General features: G+C 35.6%; 1 protein-coding gene across 1 annotated transcript in view; it reads right to left on the reverse strand.

The window, feature by feature from the left end:
• Window positions 1–3,545: 3,545 nt before the first annotated feature.
• The window catches only part of LRCH1 (leucine rich repeats and calponin homology domain containing 1), a gene marked incomplete at both ends in the record, with an annotated part of 106,469 nt that continues 85,323 nt past the window's right edge, over window positions 3,546–24,691 (reverse strand). Inside the window, 5 exons of the mRNA XM_079538530.1 lie at window positions 3,546–3,752; window positions 11,632–11,709; window positions 12,844–12,981; window positions 14,569–14,678; window positions 21,000–21,104. Coding sequence (XP_079394656.1) covers window positions 3,546–3,752; window positions 11,632–11,709; window positions 12,844–12,981; window positions 14,569–14,678; window positions 21,000–21,104 — 638 coding nt within the window. The remainder of the gene's footprint in view (window positions 3,753–11,631; window positions 11,710–12,843; window positions 12,982–14,568; window positions 14,679–20,999; window positions 21,105–24,691) is intronic.

Consider the following 24,691-nt stretch of genomic DNA (forward strand, 5'->3'; position numbering starts at 1 on the left):
CAAATTCCCACTCACATTAAGTGCAGACTTCCACTGAACTTGTTAGGAACATGGTAGGATCTACAAACAGATCACAGCTGTGAAAGCTTGTTAATAAGTGAAGAAAAAAGGCATTTGAACATCTACTCCACTGCACTTTAACATATTCATCTTTTTTTCTGGATCAAGGAAAAACAAAGCCAAATCCTCACATCAAAATCCCAGCCGTAATCCAGTGCAAACATATTTTACCTGCATGCATATTAATTTTATATATATATAAATTATATATTATAAAATTACTCCATTATTGTTTGTATTTATTACTTTATTGCACTAAGGATGTGATGATCTCCAGAGGATCAAAAAGTAATTAATACAGTGGGCATAGTACAAATCTGAGCAGATAAACTTAAGATGAAATCACAGTTTGAAAATTTCTGATGACCGTGCTGACCCTGCAAGGAGAAAAAAACAAACAAACACAACAGAATGGGGAAAACACAAGGTGGAATGTAATTCATGTCAGTGGTGAACGAACGTGATGTTGAACAACAGCCTAGGTTGTTTTAAAGCCCAAAGTTATCCCCTTAGTCATGCGACTGACTGTAAACATCAGCTCTATATAACAACATTTCAATACTGGGATCTCCTAAGAGGTGAAGAATCACCAGCCAGCAGAACTCTTGGTTTCCTGAATATAACAGCACAGGAATAATAGCACAGAAGTAGGACTCTGACTTTATCAAAGAGTCCACTAGACTAGATACCTGCTGTAGCTTCCACCTCCCTGTTTAATACAATTACTGTCTTCAGGGAGGAAAAGACTGGCATTTTTCATACCTTTACTACACTTTAAAATTATTTTGAGAAATATTACTATATTCACTCTTAATGAAATGTGAGGATATATTTTACTGCCTCTTTCCCTTTAAGATCTGTGTATTTTGAAGCGTTATCAATAATGACTAGAAAAAAACACAGAAAACAGATAACCTTCATGTACATTATGTATGGCTGTGCTTGTCACAGAGCAATGGACATCTTTTCAAGTCAGGTTCAAGATTGCTTCAACTCTGTAACTCCAAATATTGCTTGTAATGATACACTTCAATTGCTGTACATAGTTAAGGCTGAGAAAAGTGAGAAAATGTACTCCAAGTTAAAGACAACTGTCTGCATGGTAAGCATACATATAGTTCAGACTTTGGATAAGTTTGAGAATCATGCATCACAAGCACACAAGCAGTTGACTACGCTGACACACCTCCACAAGACTGATCTGTTATTTTTCTCACCAATCTCCTGAGCACTGTGAATGACCACGTAATACTAGACAGAGACACAGATACGAACCACAGGACAGTAGCAAAAACTTTTGCCACTTTCTCATTCCAAAAAATGTTAAAATATACTCATACGTATGGATTGGTTCTACGTAGGAAATGCACAACACAAAGCATTAACAGGAGACCTGTTTACCACACAGGGCACAGGTAAAAATCCAGCCCTACAGAAGACATCGACTTTGCCTCAAATACATACACTGGGTTATAAGTAGTCATACATTAATAGCCTCTGAAGTGATTTATGCCACTTTCTCAGTTTCATGAAAAGCAACACTGTTGGAACAAGACAAAACCAAGATCTTCTGAAAGAGGAATTTTAAACATTAATCTCAGACTCTTAACTTAGTGAGTGTCTGCTATTGGAACCACTGAAACTAAGGGCACAGTTAGAAGACAGGTCTGCACAGGATGAGGGCACAAGTCCACAGCTATGCACTCAAAACAACTAGCAAAATTCCTAAAGGAATTAAGAACCTACAGGAATTAACTGAATTTCTGCCAAGTCACAGAAGCCACTAATGGAATCGTTATACATATGCACTGAAGCTGCTAGAACTGATTTTATAAAGGGCTTAGTGTCTATCTGTTGTCTGAAAGTAATTTTTCCAACCTACAGAACCTTACTACTTCACCTTTCACACGTTCATACACACACTCTCGTATTAAAGCCAAGAACACTGGAATAGAACTGCATTTAGAAGCTTTTAAATACATTTTTACAAACATCTAAGGAATTAGAGTATTTATAATGTAGCCTTAAATCATAATCATATTACCAGAATAATCTGTAGCATATAATTTCTTATGCTAATTACCTCCTAAAGGTGAGGTGGTAATTTTTGAATTTAATATCCAGTGAGAAATAAATGTATTTATTTCACAGCCACAAAACTGAGATGCTTTGGTTAGCTAGCTTGACACTGAACTCAGAATTTCATTAGTAGCATCTAGCAGCAGTAAATACGGGTCTACACTTGAGGCTTTACAATTTTCAAGTCTCCCTGTGCCTATACTAACTTTCCATTTGTGTATTTCATGTTGATACAAAATAAAATTAGTACTTGTCTTATTCAAGTTTTACAAATGAATTAACAGAAAACAGAACTGGAAGGGAAATGGAAGTCATTCAGTCCAGTGCTCTAACCATAGGCAGAGTTCAAAGATACCAAAAGGCTTCCTGACCAGCGTGTCTAACCTCATTCTTTAAAATCTCCTAGAAGGAAAATCTAAACTCTTCCTAGACAATCAATTTTCCTAGGTACATTGTGTTTACTACACTTGTCAGACAAACAAACATTACCAGCAGGTGATGAAACAGAGACAAGATAAGTGACAAAACTTGCTTGATGTCACACGTAAGAATGACAGATAAAGGAATCTAACAGTTTATTCTCCATCATATTGTATCACACCGTCTTTTGCGATCTTCATTCTAAAATACTGTAAAGTGCCTTGCATATGAGGTGTTCCTCATGCCCAGTACTAATTTACAGTCATCTTCAAGTGTTTTAAAGCAGATAAATTCTGCTTTGTGAGACAGAGGAAGAAGATTATTCCATGGAATCTGGAGGAAAACAAAATGTAAGTAGGAAAATAACTACTCCAGTATGGAATTCAATCAGAACAATAGAGATGACCAATCATCTTTAAAATTACAGTACTCTTTGTTAAGCGAAAGGATTTAAAATAGAGAACTATTATTCAAATTACCGTTAAGTGCTCTTTAATATAATGCATGTTTAGATAATTGGCAGCAGCTCAGAAAATACTACCATCTGCTGAGCTGCCACCTCAGTTGCTTCAATATCTGTAGCATTCTTGGATTTTCACAAATTCTTCTGAATGCCTTTCACAAAAGCATACCTGTCTTTTCCTAGAAAGGGTTGGCTCTGTTTAGCTTGATATACACCTATTCAAAAGTGGAATAAGATTTGTTTCAATGCTTTACCACATTCAGTGTACAGTCTAGGCAACATGAACTATGAAGAGGTATGTAAGTTCTTAAACTGGAGCTGGAGTGGGGGAAAGAGATAGGACTTGCCTTCAGATCAGTTCATGATGCTAATCCCTCTCTCCCCTATTTCAAGAGATTAACAGAGATATTACAAGGAAGGGAAGCGAAGGAAAAAGGAGAATTTCGTAAGACAAAGGAAGGAAATTAAGTACCTGTAATTTGTCAGAGACAAAGCAGAAAGTTTGTGTGCACATGCGAACAGGTTATGCTGTTAGCACATTCCAGTGATAAGTTATAAACATCAAGACTACAAAAAGTATGTGGAAAAGACAAAAGCCTAATAGATCCCAGGAGCGAAAGGTAGAAGTTGATTGTGGGGGTTTCTCCCCGAGGGCGAGCAGAGTGTCAACAGTCTTTCGAATGTGACGAATATCCGACTGCAGGATGTCATACGGAGAGCAGAGGTCAGCCTATCCCGAAGGGCAGCCATTAGAACAGAAAAAAACAGTGCATAAAATTAAAAATACAAAAATATAAAGATATTGATAAATTATCACAATATTCTAGCATAAACATGTAGGAATAGTTTCTTCCTAATATTGCCTTAGTTGCTAGGCACCCCAGCTTTCTTTGGTTTCTCTATATAATGAAGCTACGGTACAGTATCAGAAAGTCAAGTTAGAAGAGCTCAGCCTTTCAGGCTCTTCCAAAGTTATGCCCAGAGGTATGGGAGGGTTTATGTCATCCATTTATTCCAGTGGGATCTACAACACCTTTCGCTGTATGCCTTAAATGCTTACATGGAATCAGCTGTAAAATCTCACTTGTACAATAGCAGACAGTGGGTTAGAAAGCTGTTAAAAGAACAAGCAGCAGCAGCAGCATGAAATCTCAGGGGAAAAAAAATACTTAACTGTTAGAAGTATGTAACATTCTCTAACATAACATACAACCTGGAATCTGGTATTCAAATACCACTTTAAAATAATACCCTGGAATGAAAACTGAGAACATCATTGACTGACTATCATTAACTTTACTAAAGTTTCTAAGCTGAAGAATTAGACACTACATTCTTTAACTAGCTTAACTTAGAAAATGTATTAGCAGATTAAACTTCTATATTCTTTTTGCAAAGTACCATTGACTTCATGAAGTATCTTAAGCTAGCTATACAAAATGAAGCATTATATGCAAAAATAATACTGATACACAAAATACTTAATATTACACCAACCCAAACAACAACTTGTACTTTCAAAATGCAGCGATCTATAATATTATACCATTTTCCAATGCAAAGGACAATTTACTATCAATGAAGGTCAGTATTTATGAAAGAAAAAATACAGATAAGGAAAAAGATTATGTTTAGGAGGACTGTTGTGTTTCTGAAGTAGTTTCTCGGTTTCACTTGCTTAATGAACCGACAGTGCATCCAATAAACAAAGGCAGACATTCCAGTTCAGATGCCTGTTTTCTGTTACTGTGATGTTTCAATGTCTAGCCAGGAAGAAATTAACCTTTAAAATATCTAAAAAGCTTTTCTATCCTGAAAAGTGATTAGTGAAACTGGAAATAAGTGAAACTGCAAAACTTTAATATTACTTAGGCCAGCTGACACATGGAAGTGGACAAACACTGCCTAGCACAAGGTTGGTATTTCTTAACAGTAATATTATTTAGAGCAATATTAAATGCTGATGTAGTTATATTTGGCTTTTGCTTTGTTTTTTAAGGGTGAAACCTCAAAGATAGAAAAAAACATGACAATCTTGCTTAAAAGTGAGAGAGGTCTAATACTGCATTCAACATCTATGTCTGTAAGCTGCTTACCAGAAAAACTAATTTCAGCTTAAACAAGCAGCTCATTGACCATGTAATAATGCATTGCACTCCCACTAAACACACTAATAAGCCCAGTAAATGCTGCTTTCATCCAAAATGACATATGAGACTTATTTCATACTTGCCACAAAGAAGTACGTACTTGAAATTCTTACTTCTGTAAAACCTTCACAAACTTTAAAATGAGGGGCTTTTTTGAGTTTTTGTCAGGAAGGAAAATCAAAAAACCCAACCATATCTGAAAACAGTCTCTACTGCAGTCAAATGAAGTAATTCTGGAGTTAGGGAATGAGAGCTGGTAATGGGTTGATTTTTTATTTTTTAAAACAAAGAGCTAAGAACTTGCTACCCAGAAATTAACACTGAGAAATATACAGGAGATGCCAAAGCATAGGAACACAGCCAACACGTGCTGAAACAACTTCCTATGAAACTGTCATGCGGTGCTTTCGTGAAATTCAATGACACCTGTGAAAGCCTTAGAAATTTCTGATCATTGTTGCTTATATTTGTGTCCTGCAACAATTAATAATTTGCTGTCACACTCTCACCAAAGCTAAAACATACATGCATTTTAAACTTCTGTAACGCAACTCTAGAAGTTACCACAATTTTACACACGTAGTGAAATGAGAATTACCAAACTAAAGTAGATATCAAGAGATAGTGAAAAAATATGAACAAATATAGATATTTACTTCAGTGCTACCCCCACCCAAAGGCAAACAAATAAGCAACCATCCACCCACCTCAAGCATTGTCCTTCTCATTTAAGAGACTGAAATCAACTAGTAAGAACTAAAAAGATTTGTATCACTTATCACCATTACATTTATGGACTGACTTGTCAAGTCCAAGATGCTACATAGTTATAACAGACAGCTGCCAAAATCATGCATGCAGAATAAACACAGAAAGAAAGGAGTGAACAACAAAAGCACAACCAGCTGTTTGTGTGCAGAAACCACTCTCATTCTACGTGCTCCTGCAGTGACTGTGGAAACAGATATGCACATTTCAAATCCAACCCCCCAAGATTTTGATCCTAAAAAATAAAAAAAGGGTAAGTTTTCAGAACTAGATGAAAGAACGAAGTCTGTAGTGCCTACACAAGACACAAATGAAGGAATCTCATAATTAGGATTTAAATATTGCAACTGGAATACTGAGCCACTTAAGTCCATACTGTAGGGCAAATAGCATTCGTTACCGAGCAAAGAATGAAAGGGTGGAGAAAGGTGTCCTACCTGATAAAACTTACTGTACCGCCATGGATGTCTCATGATGAAACTATGGAAAAGTAACTGATTATGTGGATTGATCAGAAGAGAAACATAAGCAGCAATGACAACATACCTTGCATTAAAATGAGAGATGTGATTACTAGATGAACTACTAATAGACGAGTAGAAGATAAAGCTCTAGACATTCTGGCTGATTGTTTTACTTTGCTTTGCCAATTTTAGCAAACAAAACAAGCCACTGTTTTTTTCCCTGACTGTTTTACTTAATTAGTAATTCCTACACTGACACAAATTGGTCATCTCGAGAAAAATTTTGGCTGACGTAGCAAAGTGGAATTGGTTTTCAGAGGAGGTGAGATGCAGTAATAACCTCATCTGCAGGATTCTGAAGTCCCAAAAATGGTCACACTGAAGTCTTTTGTTACTTGAGTCTTCATGAGGTTATTTTATATCAAAAAAGCAATTTCTTACCATCACTCCTATCCGTTCAATATGTGTAGTCCAAATAGCTGACTGAAAACTTGGGAAACACTGCAGAAGACTCCTATTTCCACCTAAGAAATAACTGTATGTCTTACTAAATGCTGCTCACCGCTATTAACATGCTGGAACACAGGAGCTCAGTAAATCTGCTGTAATAGCCAGCTGTTAAAGAATTTATCACCATCTTTTATCAAGAGAAATTACCATTGTAACATTAATCATGATAACCCATGTCTACCTTTGTTTCAAACGACATAAGATTCACAAGCTGTGTATGTGTAAGGAAAGCCTGTCTTACCTTTTCTCAAAAGTAACTCCTCTACTTAATTTCTTTGAAGTAAAGTGGTCCCATAAAGCATTAAAAGAATCTCAAGTGTCCACACTGTTAAAATATTACACTGGTGTAAACTGCTGATTGTAAGAAATAATTTGTGTCTACGTAGAAAGATAGCTTCTGCAGCTGGTTCACAAACATTGAAAGTAATTTGTTGAATTTCTTTTTTGACAAGATGTTTAGAAAGTCCTACTTCTGATACGCCATACTTGTTCACTAACTGACAATTAGTAAAAATGCATACCAAAACTTGCACAATTTTTACCTTTCAAATAAGACTTTGCATTTACAGCTTTGTTTTTGTCTACGTTTCACTTGTAGTAAAGCATTATTCAGCCCACCATAGCTCAGCTCCTCTTTTGCTTTGCATACGAACTTTTGTTAACATCAATGAAAGTGCCTAAGAAAATGGATTAGTACGAATGACATCAAGGATGAATGAAAACTAATGCTAAATTATATTAATGATAAGAAGATTAAAATAGTCTACTTTGCTATCAAAATAAATACAGATTCTACTGTGGAAATGATCAAAAATGGCACTATATCTTCAGACTGTGTGTGAACTACTAGGTGAGAATTTCTTCTTCTAACTAACAAATGTATATGAATATTGTCATACCGTTGTGACTGTTGCTAGTTTTATATTACAGTAGTATTCTCCCAAAGAGAGACCTAAATATTTTCATAACATTACATATATACTCATGTTACAGTAATTCAGACTCTCCTGATCACTTTGAATGCCTCCAAGATAAGGTGTCAGTAAGAAAAGAACTGCATTAGAATTGGGACTTTTGAAACTTCGGAGACCACGCTTATAAATGTGCAAAGATATAAATAAAGCTAAAAAACAGCTTTATTTTTGAACCCCAGAAAGTGTGAGATGGTAGGTGCAGTACAGGTGGTCGTAGTAAGCAATACAGTTGGTGTCAATAGTGGGTTCACATGACACTAACAATCCATTCCCAGCACATACAGCACATCATTCTGAAAGGACAGGCACTCCTACTTGCTACATTGCTTCCAATTGCTTATGTAATCAGTATCAGCCAAAAATCAGGAATCTGCCATTCTACGGTTGTTAAAGAAGAGATTAGGCAATTCCACAGTTTTTAGTCAGCAGTGTAAAATACAGTTCTCTTTCATACTTTTCTTAGTAAATAAGCTTGTAGTTCATGGGCACTGCATAATATATTGTCTTCAGGATTTCAGATGCTTATCTGCCACTACCACTTCCTCATATCAAGAACAATTTTTTTGTTTCCAAAAATGATAGCTTACAAAGATTTATGATACCTTGGAAATCAAAAAGGCCCTAGAGGAAAAAAGTGGCAAAGTTGGACATATTCTGCTTGTCCTACTTGCTTTTCTCACTCTTTTCTCAGCTGAATTGTGCAGTAAGAGCCACGCTATTTAGTTGCTTATTAAAGGGTCAGTCATACCCTTAAAACATCCCTCTGCATACAATCAGGAGCATCAGATGGTCACTAACAAAGTGATCGTAATGACCCATTGTACTGAAATTCTTCTCTGGTAATTAACAGATTTGCTGTATCAGCTGGTACAAGTAATTCCAGAATCATCTACATATGAGGTCATTATACAGAGAAGCTCTCATTCCTTTATTCTGTTTTTGTGACTTTGGTCAAGATGTCGAGCCCTGAGGCTCATCTGACACACCCGGATTTGGATGCCTACTAAATTTTCTGCCCTTGCAGAAAAGTTTGCCAGAATCTTTCTGGAGAAAGCAATTCTGACACAAGAATCAAATGCTGAAAGCAATGGAGCCGGTAAGACACCATGCACATCAGCACAGTAACTACGATTTCTGGTTTGCTTGTTACATGATTTGATAGTATATTATTTTAAAGCTGTGGAGTTCATGAAACAGTGTGTGCTTTACTCCATTCCATAGGTAAACAACTGGATCTATGACAATTTTAAATCTTCAAAAAGCAAACAAAAAGTCCAGCAGTATTTTCAAGCTAATTCTCAAGAATTAAACCTAAGTATTACAAAAAAAAAACCAAAAACAAAAAACAACCCTGTCTGTATTAGGATCCATCAGGAAAACATCTCTCCAATTAAGATACTTTCCAAAAAAGGGGAAGGGTTCGCTAATTCCTTTCGCTGCATTGTTCATAGGTAGCTAGGTGAAGCAGCAGTAAACACACCATCAGCAGCTCTTCAAGAACTTCCAGCCAGCTGGCATACAACTTTATATTCCTTATTCCCTTCCCTCCAGCACACAGAAACATTCTGTTATCTACCAGCTAGGTCTGGAACACAGTGGATTTTCACAACATGTGGCAAACATATATTTGCCAATTACCAGCACTGAATCAAATACGTCCTCAGAGTACTTACACAGCTATCATAAATCTACAATTGCAAGCAGTTCACTTAGCATTTAAGTGAATTAGTTAAGGTAATGCTTCTTTAGATTCATAAGAATTGATAGTTTATAAATCATATTGATAAGATCTGATCCTTTACTTAAGGTTCTGTGCAACAAAAAAAGCTTTAATACTCCCCAAAATTTCAAAAATTCTACATTAATTTTAATGCAAGTTTTAAAGTAGAGCAATAAATACATGAAAAATGCCTATTTACAGAAAACAAAGGTACATTTCCAAAAAGTTTACTTATAGAGATGCAGAACTGTTAACGAGAGTGAATACTGATAGGACAAGGGGGAATGGTTTTAAACTGAGACAGGGGAGGTTTAGGTTAGATATTAGGAGGAAGTTCTTCTCTCAGAGGGTGGTGACGCACTGGAACAGGTTGCCCAAGGAGGCTGTGGATGCCCCATCCCTGGAGGCATTCAAGGCCAGGCTGGACGTGGCTCTGGGCAGCCTGGTCTGGTGTTTGGTGACCCTGCACATAGCAGGGGGTTGAAACTGGATGACCATTTCAACCCGGGCCATTCTATGATTCTATGAACTAATTTAAAAAGAAATTATTGGTGTAGTTGGCTTACCTTTCTATGATATGGGGTGCAAAGATTTTAAAATTGTCTGTTTTACTTCTGTTTTTGAAAGAATTCTTCACAACTGCTCTCGGCCTTTTCTTTCCCAGGAAAAGAACCTGACATGAATTCTAACTCACTGAATAATTTGTAACGTATCACAAGACAATAGGGCTGATTAACAAACACTCCATACCTACTTCGTCCATAAGCTCACAGCACTGAGATTTTGAACTTATTATTCTTCATCTTCTTTGAAACGAAATTTTAGTGAAATTTTAAATAGTTCTAACATCATAAATTACCTAATGACAGCTTAGAGGCCAGCCCGTAACACTGAATTCATCACACTGATTATGAATCATTCCCTGGAGTTGTAAGGTTAAGTCTCCCCCTCAAAATTCCTACAAATAGCAAAAACGAACTGTTACTTCTGATTTCCTCCAAATGAAGTGCTAAAATGTAGATAAAATATAAATAAAACTGGAATTCTTTTCCAGTGTGAAATCTTTGCAGTATCATCTGTTCCCAAAGAGGTGGTGGAGGAGGAAGACAGACAGAATGTCCTTCTATTCCAGCATTCTTGAAATATAGGCTAAAAAGCATTCAGTCTTAATCATAGTGCCATATGTATGCAGAAAAAAAAAGGAACTACATAATGCAATTTTCATATTTTCAATTAAAAAGACGTCATAAGACACTTGTACATTATTTTCAGGATCCAATATTTTAAATCCAAATTTTTTTAAAGCATGCTTCTAGACCATAAAAGAATCTTCAAACAATTCCCAATGAAACCCATAATTCACTACATTATTTAGAAGGGCATTTTTCCTTATTAATTTGAGAACAGATTACCCAATGAATGCTACTATCCTTGAATGGAAAAGCAGAAAACACCATGCTCTGCAATTTCCCTATTTCCACAACTTATATACAAATAGGACAACCTTACTCACAGGTCCATCCCATCCTTAACACACAGAATGGTTTTCTTCCCATCACTGCAGAAGTATTTCAGTACATGAGTGTGTTATTAGACACTTTCACAATACATACTATTGAGTATGTCACATGGTAAAAAAGGAAAAGTCATCAATTAAAAAAAATGAAGCCCATCTTCTAAAAGCAGTAGGTAAAAATGTAGCTACAGTTGTATACAGAAAAATCAGTAAACTTGTGCTTAATTACAGCCATCTTATTACTCATTTACCATATTCCTTAGTGTAAACATAAGGCTGTGCTGGGGATAATACTAAATTACAAATTCAAGACAAAATTTGCATTCTTAAATGCTGTAGCATCAGTTAAATGCACTAAAGCAGCATTAAATCATACAATTTAAAAATTGAAATCAAGCAAGACGTCTTTATTGTTGAAAATTGCTATTTCATAAAGCTATCCCTCAACTTTAAGAAATTCATGCTTCACATTTTCTATCATCTGGAAATGGTAGACAATTAAATTACCTCTGGTATCCCCAGCTTTCTACATGCATCCAGGAAATTTTCAACATTTCTCCTGCATTTGGCCATGCTAAGTTTAGGCTGCAGAAACAGGAAAAAAAAAATACATTATGACAAAAGAAGTCAATACATTCATTCAGTCAATAAATTTATCTTTTTTGTTACTGTATTGACGCACCATTTCCATTATATTTCTCCTGATAACAAAGCATATAATTCTATTCAGCCTTATTTTTTTCCTCTCCCCCCAACTTTATAAAAAAATACAAATACAATCACAGTATGAAAGCTGTGGATACTATGTGCTTTTATTTAGTGAAATCATCAACGCATTTAAGTCTCTACTTACTTATCTCCAGCTTGTGAGGTTCTAAAACCTCATGCTCTGTGATAGAACACATTTATTCTTCTGGATAGCAATTAAACTCATGACACATTTCAACATACATTAAGGGGAACAGATTTCAACGTAATATAGCTTTTACATTTTTTCATATTTTACGTACTCACAAATATAAAGTAGCTATACACATTTTCATGTCTGAAGAAGAAACTTCCTGTTACCATTTAAAATTTATCTCTCTAGGGACTATCTTTCCAATACTTACAGAAACATCATGTTAGTAAAAAAAAAAAAAAAAAAAAAGCAAAACACCACCCAAATCATTATTTTACTTGTTCAATAGAAGACATGAAACAAGAGTAACTACTAAATACCCATTTAAACCTAGAATTCACAATAACATCAGGGATTTTAAAGGACTAATTTCCAAGGCTCAAGTCATTTGAAAGCTGTTTCTACCAAGAGGAAATCATCTATATAGAGCTGAAAAAAAATGAAAATGGTTTTAAAATATTTACTATTACAGATAATAACTCAAGCCAGCAACAGAACTTCAAGATTTTACACCAGGAACTCAGTTTTGTGTATTTTTGCAATGTCATACCTTCACCAAAGACTCAGCAGAAGTAATTTAAACCAAGTGACAGTAAAAGAAACTTGATGAGACCATCTCAGAAAATGTTTTTTCTTAACATCTGTCTTCTTGGAAACTCTCATTTTGTGTTACAATTTATGTAACCGAATATCATTTCACATTAAACGAGTAAGCTTTGTGAGGGATTGTGGGTTTTTTTTGTTGTTGTTCTTTGTTTGTTTTCAAAACAACTCTCCCCTACAGAAGCAAAGTAAAACACAAGAAACATTTAACTTACTACTGCTGGTGAAGGTACATGAATACTTCCTACTGACCGAGGTCGAATGTGATTTACTAAATGGCAGAGAACTACACCATCCATGAGAGCAGACCCCAAGTCCTCAGGCAAACATATCTTTAGTCTTGTTTCAATGTTCTGCAAATAAAGAACATGTACACACTTCAACAGAGAAACAAAGAAAGAAAGAAAAAGCACATATCTTCTCCTAATCTCCCATGCTGCCAGATAAGTATGCCGTTTCAGTTTACTGGTAATCCCATTTGATATGTAATTAATTATTAAACAACTACAAAGCCCCGCTAGCCTATGTTGGTTGCTGAAGTATGTAAACTCCTTTAAAGAAGTCTACATTTCCAATGCTGCTATCATAATTTGCATTTATTTTTATATACATGCATATAAGAACATACATGTACCCAAATAATTAGTGTGATCGCACTATACATGGGTGCTTTCTTCCACCAGGACTTCCATCTAACCATCACAAATTTTATCAGCGGTACTTTGAATTAGAATTACATTGTGAGCAGGGAGTACAAGATAATTATTCCCCAATAGTCTGAAAACTACTTACGAAGAGTTAGAGAAATGAAACAATACATAATACAAGACAAAACATTCAGATATAACACATATCCAAGAATTCTTTTTCAAGTCAAAGTCCCATTAAAAACAATCTGATATTGCAAAATAAAGTAATTTGCAGCAGATTTAGAAAAATGTTTCAAATTCTTTATATGCAACTTTCTGCATATTTCCCATGTACCAAAGATGGTTTCTAAATCCAAAGTCAAACCAAAACCTATGATTGCACATGACACGCTCCCCCGCCTGGCATTTATGAGAGAACTGGCAAACCTGCTACAAACAGTTTTATACACATTAATAAATTAAAAATTTCTTCTCTTAAAACACTGATTTGCTTGTTGGGAGACTGTTCCATGAAGTTTGGGGTACATTTTTATGATGAGTACAGCCCATGTACAACAATTCTACTGCCAGTTTCTAGTTGAAAGAAGCCATGCCTGAAAGTTTTCTAATAGTGAAAAGGTCTTCTTTGCCATCACTGAAAAATACACATTTCTGTTGAATAGAATTCATGTTTTTTTAATTAGAATTAATTAATTAGAGACTCTGTTAGCACACCAATTCTATCCTGTTTTTTGTCATCATTGAAATTGCACTTTTTCAATATCAGCTATACTACAGCAGCAGACTTCTTCCACTTAGCACAGCAAAACTGTTCAGTGTGCACCCTTCAAGTGACAAAAACCAACCCTATTTCAAGCATTTGTTATCTGATTCCAAAAAATGCCTGTATTTGTCCAATTTTCATTATGCCTTTTACTTGCCAGATTGAAGACTTCTCCAGTTGTTAAGAAATGCTTTATAGATATCATTTTCTCTCAAGTGATCGCTTCATCTTTTCTGAGGAAGTTACATAAACTGTTAATTCTACCAGCACATGGAATGCTCTTTAACTGTATGTCACTCAGGCAACACACACGACAATTTCCCATTTACAAAAACCTTTTCTTAAGTACAAATATCAAACTGGAATCAAGCACTTCAAGAATGGCCTCACCCACATTATTTACAAAAGTAATATTGTCTCATCTGTTGGGGTTTTTGTTTTGTTTTTTAATATTTTCCTAATTATGCATCTTTCCCAAGGAAAACGAAAAGCATGAGATCAACACAGTTCTACCAACACTCACGTACCTCACGCAGCTGTTCAACAAGCTCTCTCTCTTCTCTCATCTGCTCCATTTTCCTCCGAATTGTAAACTGTGGGTCTATTGATTCCAAATTTCTTTGTGGTCTTAAGAACACTGTGATTTTTAAAATGACAGATTTTAGTTTAAAAACCAACACTTTGAGTTAATTGTTTCTAAATGAAGCAAAAGCCTTCAGCACCATCTCTGACAAAAATTTTCTCTGCCATGAGGTGAACAGTTCCGAAGAGCACCAAATATTATCAATGGAGTTGTTAATTTTTTAACCAAATCCTAATGCTGACAGGCAGCTTCTGTCAGACAGTTAAGCAGTAGCATTGTACCTTAGACATTCTGATCTAATTTGACAGGGAGCATTTCATTTAAGCAGAACTCTCCTACAACATGGTAAGCTGTGTAACAAATTGTGACAAGCATCCTCTTAGATTGGACACAACTGCTTACTGGATAAGGTTATATTTAAATAATCTGCCAAACAAAATAACGTGCTAGATTTCTTGAAACTTAACAGTCGTTCAGTAAGTCTGCCTACATTAAGAAGTCATATTGTGAACATAACATTGCATAAACATTCCTCAGTACTCCCTTCCATCAACCCTATGTCTGTGGACTGTATGACTTTCACAGTTTAACTTATAGTTCCCTGGAATAATTACATGAAAGCTCTGGATGTATATGCTTGCATACGTTGTCTTTTGATGAAGGACTTTTTGAATGGGTCTGAAGAACAAGATGTATGCTCAATTACAGTTTCACAAAATGCAACTGTCACTGCTCAGACAATTTATGTGCCAGCCTGATTATTACAGCAAATGACAGTGCTTGAGAAGGATTCTGTATTAGTAATTTCCTGCCTCTCTCCTGAATGCAACACCACATCCTGGGTACCAATTAACAGAGTGCAAAGCCCATAAACCTTTTTTCACCTGTTTTACACACAGCTACCATTCAATCTTAATTTTATTAATTTAAGACAGCTAAAGATTCAGATTTCTATCCCACTGAGCCCTTATTAGAGAAGATATACCCACTAAATATAACAGCCACGTTAGAGAAATTTCTCACAGACTTTGAAGTGGCCTTGGTTTTTGTGAGCTGGCTAAATTTCCTGCAAACAGTAGGTATCAGCACAGACTCTTGCATCAATTTCAGTAACAAGCTTCTCTACTTCTCTAAGGAAGTTAACTCACTGAGGACTAAACACATTACAAGCAGTTTTTCCACAGTATTATTTTCATGGAATATTATCCCAAGCTCAAAATAATAAACTCCTTTGCTTTAGCTATGGCTGTTAAGATTGCACTGAGCAAAACTGATTGCCAGAAGCTAAGAACACAGCCTTCCCCTGATTAGTCTCTTCCTCCTCTATTATGTAGTCAACAAGAGGATGGAAAGGAAGGAAGCCCCATCTGGGATGACTGCAGCTTGCTGAATTTGCAGAAGAAAAGAGAGGATAATCACTGAGTCAATCAGTAACACAATAGAACAGTCTTTTATTTCCCTAAAGGGCAAATCAGCAAATTTTACCCCTACAGTAAGAAAAAAGATGAATTAGTCAAACTGTAGGGTAGGTGCTCATAAGTGTAACCACAGTAATTCCATTGAAAACTATGGCATCTCAATTTTTATTTTGGTTGCAGTTCAATTGATAGTTTTCAAAATCAGTCCCTAAAATATATAATGAAATAAGAAATTGAGATCTTGATAGAGGGAAATTTCACCTACATTCTGACAAAGAAAAATGTTAATGAAGTCCCAAACTCAGTAGAGAGACAACACATGAAATTGCATTCTCTAGCACCTGGGACTCCTGATACACAAAACAAAGTTTGTGTGTAAGAAACATTTTGAAATCCCAGATAAATTCACTGACCTGACATCTCATCTAATTTTAGGCAAGTGAAATAAGTAAAAATAATCTAAGCTACTTCTCTAGCCAAAGGGAAACAGACACCATCTAAGGTAGCTCAGCAAACAGGAAGCAATTGTTGCTTGCTTATTAAAGATGAGCTGCTGACATAGCCGTAAGTTACTTACTAAAGGCACCAAGACACAATAAGTTATCATACTTGATTTCTTCCATTACTGGACTCGCAGAGTCTTTATTTAACTTTATCTTTTTAAAGGGCAACTGAAATCTGTTATTCTACTGTTAAATCAGTGACTATAGGAAATGCCATATTGCAGGCCATTTGCTAAACAGAACTGCTTTTAATCTGAGCACTCATACATTACAGAATTACTAATCTTTATCCTTAATCCCACAAGCGTAGTGAAGGAGTTTCCTGGGAGAAGATGCAGGACAGAATGACAGATAATGCCTACAGCGTGCTACATAGCTTCACCAACCTCACCACCAAATAGCACCTGTGCACTGGCACATGAAAGTGTCAACTACAATCATTTCTTGTGCTGACCTCTCAGAAATAATGTGAATAACATAACCACGCCTTGAGATGCAGCATTTTCACAACTGTAGTGGCATTTAATCCATGCCTTTCCATAAGGGCAAACTGCCACCTTGGAATAGACTTCTGTTTACAAAGCACTCTGTGTCAGATACATGCTTCCTAACACATTGTAGAGGTATATGTACAGCTATGACTTCTGTATATACACATATCCAAAAACAGGCTGTTAAAAATAACTGCTGTAGCAACTGTTGTCACGAAGCATAACAATCTATAGACTTAACTAAGACATTTCAAAAGCATTACCTATTAATTTAGATAACTTTAAACACTACCAGTTAGCAGATACATGAAAGCATGCATGGTGAAAATTCAACCTTTAGAAATAACTTAAATGTTATTTAATGAAGCATATGTTTTTTTTTTTCAGTTCTAAAATAACTCCCGGGTTCTCAATGTGCAGAAACTATTGCCACATTTATTAAAAAAAGCAGCAATTTTAAGTAAAGACTTTCGTGTTAGAAATAGTCCACTACACAAGTCTAGAAATTCTTTCTCCCACATATTATATACTTAAACAAATGCTCAAAGAGTAATACCATATTTAAAAGGTATTTGAATACCACTGTAGTTTTAGTAGCAGCAGCAGCATGTCAGATTCTCTATTAAAGCATCATTTAATATTTATGTCCAATTTTGAAAGTCAAATGGCATTTTAATATGGTCTTCATTTAGTTTGGCTCTAGCTGTCCTTTGTTCATGCCTTTGCTAAGTCAGTATGAATGTCCCAAACACAGTTCAGATTTCAGACTACAAACATCTGTTAATGAAATGCAAATATCAAACTTAGTTATTCAATACTCTTCATGAATGCACTAAGAGGAAAACTGAAGTCTAATCTCCTGGCTATGAGAAATTGCAATTAGAAGAAGTTTATGAATAAAATGAAATAAGTTTAACTAATTTATATTTAAAAAAAAAAAATTGAAAGTATTAGTTATAAAAGTTTCAGCTACTTACTGAATTTAAAGAAAAAATATTCTAATATAGGAGGTTTTGGCAGTCTTAAGTATTGCTTGCTTGTCTGCATTACACGTGTTTTCCAGCAAGGGGAGCCCATACATCACAACATGCCTGAGGATCTATTTCTTTCTCTTTTAGATAGTAAAACAGAATTTTTGCTTTCTGAATCCACAGTTAAGTAGTTATGAAGTTATATATTATGTAGTTTCAGCAAGCTCAAGGTTAATAAATGCAAAGTATGTATTTTGTGTATTACAGTAAAGGAGAAATTTCCCTGTGAAAATTTTCATTTTTGTACTTTGCAATGCATGTAAGTATATTTAATGTACTTAAAGCTCATCAAGGATTGAGTATCCTAAATACTTAGCAGACAACATTATCCATCAGAAAAGCACCTTAACAATTTAACCTGCCTTTACTAATATATCTGACAAGAAGGGGTTAGACTGACTAGTGACAGGAAAAGCTGAAGTAAAGCTGAAAGGTTACGATCAGATACATCTTTGCTTGTTTTATTCAGTCCAAATTTGTTTAAGTAACAGTGAAGTTATTATACTGTTATTTGCTAGATTAAAAACACCCCAGTGTTATGGATATTGGTTTTATGAGACCTGTTGCACGCTTTATAATCTGCCAGAAATTCTGCACTCCTCCTCCTCCATTACAGATCAGTAGCTAGAAACTACACCACAGAAGAAATTACACTGAGTAAAGTATTAAGATGCTACTGTGATGGCATTTCTATATCAAAGGCTACATCTAGTATTACATTATATATTACATGTTACTCTATATACATCTAGTGTTAGATATGGAAGTTGGCAGCCCTGCCTGCAGCAGGGGGGTTGGAGCTAGATGATCCTTGAGATCCCTTTCAACCCAAGCCATTCTATGACTCTATGATCTATACTAGCAAGCTGCACAGCAATGGTGAACGGGTCTGAGGACTGGCCTATGAACATCCAATGCCATTAAGTTATTGCTTCCTGGCACAGTTTTGGTCTGTGCAATCCCAGCTCTCTCCTACGTGACATGTCTTGGTACAGTTGGGAATATCCTTTGCACAGGCAAAGGTACCAAAAGGTAAATTGAATGAAGCCATCCTGCTTTGGAAAGCAAAAGTGTTTGTTTTGGTATGGATTTGAATCATGCTGTGCCAATTAACCTCAGTGGTGCAGAATGATTTCTGGTTCATTTTACTTCCTAGCAGAGTAAGATATGCCCAAGACAATAAACAGCCTTTGAAAAACTCTAAATAGAAAGGCAACAGTTCTGATTTTAAAATAACACGAAAGACTGCAAAAGCAGTTTTCTGTTGTAACTGCCAAAGGTAATAAAAACTAATATTGGCATTTGTCTTCAGATTTGGATAACACAAGATATGTACCTCCCCTAAACATATATGCACGAAGTAGTCTATACTGCTCACATCATCTAAAGAGTAAAACAAAAACAAATCTAGATTAACGTAGATTATATTATTTACTGAACTCTTAAAAATATCAACAAGATTAAGACTGAATCATAAACTGGTAGAAACTGGTAAATGACAACTGGAATTTATAGTAGTTTATGTCAACATACAGAAGTAAAAAGTGAGCGTAAAAGCTCAGATTACACTGGGATATATTATACTACCATACTCTGCAAATGTAAAATGACTACACAACCTGCAAGTCATGCAGAGAAAACCCTTCATGTTACCGAGTGCTTAGTCACTGCCAGCCTGCTATGACAGAAAATTCTTTAGCATATATAGAGATATATATAATCTTGAAGAGGTGTAACACATTTATTTTCCATAATAAACCTAAACAACACCAAGAAAAAATAATCTGATGGAGATTGTTATCTTGTTAATTAAAGTTTACATCAAAAACGGCTTTCCAGCACAATTTTCCATCTGTGTGCCCTTAATTTGCTTATAACAAAAGCTCCACTAATACAATTCCTTATCTCCTAACCAGTTTTTAAAACTGTATCATTTGCAGTATTGTCAAAGCTTCCTAACTGACGAAAGTATATTATTGATATAAGATTTTTCTTGCAAATCTAAGTATGTAAACAAAATAATGAAGTTTAGCAGCTTAATGTTTATGGAATTTTATTTCCAATCACAGACTTCTGCATGTGACACCGAAACTGAAGTCAGCAGTAGTAATTACAAAACAAAGAATTTGAGTAGTTGAGTATTGGGTTAGCAAGGGCAAATATTGTTTATTTCCTGAAAAACAAAGCATTCCGGAAAAAAAGAAATCTAAGATTTACTTATTAAACAGAAAATTAACTCAAGAAAGTTATTTCTGAATTAAAAGCAGTTCATAAGGAGGGAATAATACAGCTTAGAAGGTGTAGCATGCCTGAAGAGACAACATTACAAAGAAGAATCAACTGGGGAAAAAATGCTTATTGTAAGAAATCATTTACTACAGCAATAACCTTGTTTATCTTTGGTAACAAACAGCTGGAGATTCCATCCTGACTAGGTTTCTGTTGGATGGATGTCAGTGGTCTCTTGCTTGTCTGACTCTTTCAGCTTTGTTTCTTCTTGGATTCCTTCTCTAATTAAGTTAGTTATACACCTGCATCAACAACTGCAGATGGGAACTAGATATTTTTAAGTCAGATTTTTCTTAAAAAGTCATAAACCCAGAAAAGACAGCAGCAAAACTAATTGCTGCTTGAATGCCACTTTTATAAACTTGAAAACAGAAGTATATTCCAATCTGTATTGGAAATAGGTCTGGGAATAGGTATCACAGGAAAAGTTAGTTTGCCAGACTTGAACACGGTGACACTCTCCACTCATTTCCTTTTGATACCACATATTTTACAGAAAGTTAACATGCATCCCCAGAGGCATTTGGTGTTATAAACATTTGCTTAACAGTACTAGCTTTCATCCTTAGCCACATGGGACATTTGCTGCGTACTGAGTTTTCTGAAAGCATAAAATCAAGTAAATGATGTATGGAACACCTACCATTGTCACTGTCTCCTTCAGATGGTATACTGTAGCTAAAGCTGTCCCATGTTTGTGCCTGTGTAAGTGTGTTGAAGGAGACAGGAAGAAGACTGAGGGATGGGTCTGCTGAAGGGGAGTGACAGCCAGTCCATGGTGGTGTAAGGACCGGGTGGGGGAAGAGGGCAGGCAGCAGCATTGCATATATGGCGTTAGGGTTGCATGGCAATGAAGATGCAATTCAAAGGTGATTAATACAAAATGCGTAGTTTTTGAAGAAAAGAATGAAGGAAAGGTGGTGCAGAATAAAAAGAACGAAAGGTTATATGTTAGTACTTGCAAATCAGACATTATATGTGCAGTTAAAGCTGTTAAGCTTAACAAGATCATTGTAACCATAGCATTTCACAGAAATTGTTTACAATCACGTTTTAAGAAAAAGTACCCATAGATTTTATGTTACAGTCTTGAGCCTGTGAATCAAATGGTAAATGCATCTCTGTGAAGTTTCAGCGTTCTAAATTAAGTAGTTTGGAAAAGAAGAACTCAGTTATTTTTGCAACTGTTCAATGTATATGTACATATAAATAAATTGTTACACTAACTTCCCAGCTAATTTCAAGAGGTAGCAAATACATGGAATTCTCATTTACTCCCCTGAATTCTTGTCCTGTTGAAATATGTATTGTAAGAACGTGCAGTAGAGATGTTTTCCTTTTGCTTTAATCACTTCATAGTTTATGCAGCACTACTTATATTTCTTGTTAATTCCCACAATGTTAAGACCAAGTTTACAACAGGCTCTAGGAAAGTTCTGGCAGACTTTCCAGTAGTAGAGATGTGCAACACCTCCGAAGGAGGATCCAGAGTCTGTACCACAAACCCTGGCAAACCTGCTCTGTATACAGCATTATAACAAGCATAAAATCACTGATAATTCAACTGGGCTCACTACAGCACACCAGACCTTCATCTGTCCAGAGAGGCTGCAACAACACAGCCTCTCCATCCTTTCTGCCTTCTGTCTTCCTACTAGTCATGACAACACCTCCTTTTTTCCCCCTCAAATCCTCCAGTGGACCTTCTCATTCTTCCCCTACCACATCTTACTTCACGCTTGTCTTCTGATGTGATTGTGGAAAAGCTTTCCTCAAATCTCCACTCCATGGTGTTTCAGAAATGAATGACATCCTTAAAATATCTCATCCCTGTTTATTTTTTCCACACCATTCATCCTTTCAAAGCTTTCTACCGGCTTGCAACCTTTCATCACGTAATTTGCATCTCACCTTCCTTACCCTTCACAAAGATGCCACTCCTTAAAGAATTTTTCCTAATCTGATCCCAATTCTCTACCATTTCTACCACCAAAATGAGTTCTTTCCTCACTTCTTGCTTTTCTGTGTACGCACTTCCATGCCTCATCTACTTTACTGCACACACAAGTCACATCCATTCTCCTCAAACTAAACTGGAGATTACATGCTACCTCTGCTCTGAATGCTAAACTCTAAGTCTGAATCAACTGAAAACCACTACATAGATCAAAAAAGTGCAAAAACTCATAACAGAAGGAAGTCCAAGGTAAAGCCCAGTTCTCAATTTATGTAATTCCAAATTAGCAACAGGGAACTTAATTGCGTACTTTCTCCTTCTCTCAAAATTCTGGAATCCGCATTAACAAGATGATAATTGAGACAATGTTGTATAAAATTTCACCTTAGACTTTCCTCCACATTTACCTGTTCAAGAGTTCTCCCTTTTCAGATATGCACTTTTTAAAAGCCTCTTTATTGCTTCTGACTACAGAGACGATAGGTCAGCCAAACCTGAATAACCACAGCACCACTCAAACTCCAAGCAGAATTCAACATGAGGTAACAGAACACTGATCTTTGGAAAATAATAAGCAGCCTTTAATTATACTGGCAACTAGGATTCAGATGATTTTCCAAAGTACACAGATAATGTATTAGGAGCAAGATGTTTATATCTCATTTTAATGATTACAGCAAGGACTTTGCAAAACTCCATTTCTGTAATTGGTATCACTTGATATTTTAATTAATTCATGAATCAAGTGCAGAAGATTTAAGTTTAGTAGCTACTTTGAGTGGCTCCAATTCAGAGCAAAAGCATATCCCAAGAACAAAACTTCTTATTGAACTTATAATTATTTATTCCTTTCAAGAATGATTTTTAAGGTTTTCAACTGAATATGAATTTGAGAAGCCCATTCACTATAAAATATTTATAAGGATAAAATGATCTGATTTTTTTTTTTTTAAAGATCTTATTACTTTCTGAGTAAACAACCGATCCTTAAAAAGACTCCATCAAGAAGTCAAACACTATCATCTTTCAAAACATTTTCTTTGGATACCAAGTCAACCATCAGATATGAATTTTCCCAATATTTTGGCTAGCTTTGAAATGAGAGATCTTCAGTCCTGTAAACATGCCAGAATGTACTAGTATAGCACATACTAACACAGAAGCTTAAGCCACAGTGGTTTATCTTCTGGAAGCACTTTACTTTGTGTGTGTGATTCTATTTTTATTTTATTTTCTTTTTTTTTAAGCATAACCAGAAATCTAGAATATTTTACTTTCGGATTTGGAAGAGACATAAGTCATAAGAAACAATGAGGGGAACAAAATCAAATAGAAAGCAACATTCATTAAAAACAGATGAAAACAAACTGAAAATAAGCTCTCCAATTTCAGAAAGGTATGTTTACATACATTTTCATGGAAAAACTGTTTCCAATGAGCTCTACTAAATTTTTCCCTAAGGTAGTGAAGAACTTGAATGAAAAAGTTATAAAGTTAAACTATACACTAAGCTGAAAAACTTTTCTGGATCACAGAACTGCTGGACCTCAGCTCAGCTTTGGGGCACTGAAGCAGTATGTAGTTAAGAAGCGCGAATTAAGACAGTAAGAGAATGGTTCAAACTCACTCAAGACTTGTACAAAAAGCTGTAACAGAAGGACAGTGAAGGAACTAGTTGTGGCAAACTGGAAGGAAATATGTGCAGGATTCACAAATATGCCAGTATCTTGAGCTACAAACTACTTTTATCTGTATTTTTTTCTTAGGTGCTGGCAAAACAAATTTAAATACTATTTCTACTGCAGTTACAGAGCAGCAAGATGGAAGGAAACAATATGCAGCATCCCTGCTCCATTGTAAGGTTTTATTTTGTCACACTGTGTTACATAGCTAATGTACTGCTGTTTTACCTGGTGCTGGACTTCAGGTTTTGCCATTATCAAATTCAACTGCCTTACTGCAGTATAAATCTAAGGCAACATCACTGAAACCGCAAGCAATGAGGTAAAAGACTGTTGGTGGTTCTCAGTAGTGTATGAAAGGTAGGTTCTCAGTTGGTGGTTCTGTAGTGTACGATAATGGAAAGGAAAACAAATTCAGATAAATGGGTTTACTATATCCCACAGCTGTGACCAAACAACATTATAGTATTGGCATAGTCAGTGATTCAAATATATAAATTTGTATTGGTACAAAGCAGCAAAACAGCAGATTATAATCAACTGACATTAGCATTCAATGAGGTTACACTGTTTCAGTATACAAGGGGGAACTGGAGGAGTTGTGCAGGTCTGGGTCTCCCATCACTAGTCTTGTAGGAACGTTGCAGAACACTGCAATCCCTGCAATCCAATCCTTCTGGAAACTCTCTAAGAAAG

This window comes from Tetrao urogallus (genome assembly GCF_951394365.1).
Source record: "Tetrao urogallus genome assembly, chromosome: 1".
NCBI classification, from domain to species: domain Eukaryota; kingdom Metazoa; phylum Chordata; class Aves; order Galliformes; family Phasianidae; genus Tetrao; species Tetrao urogallus.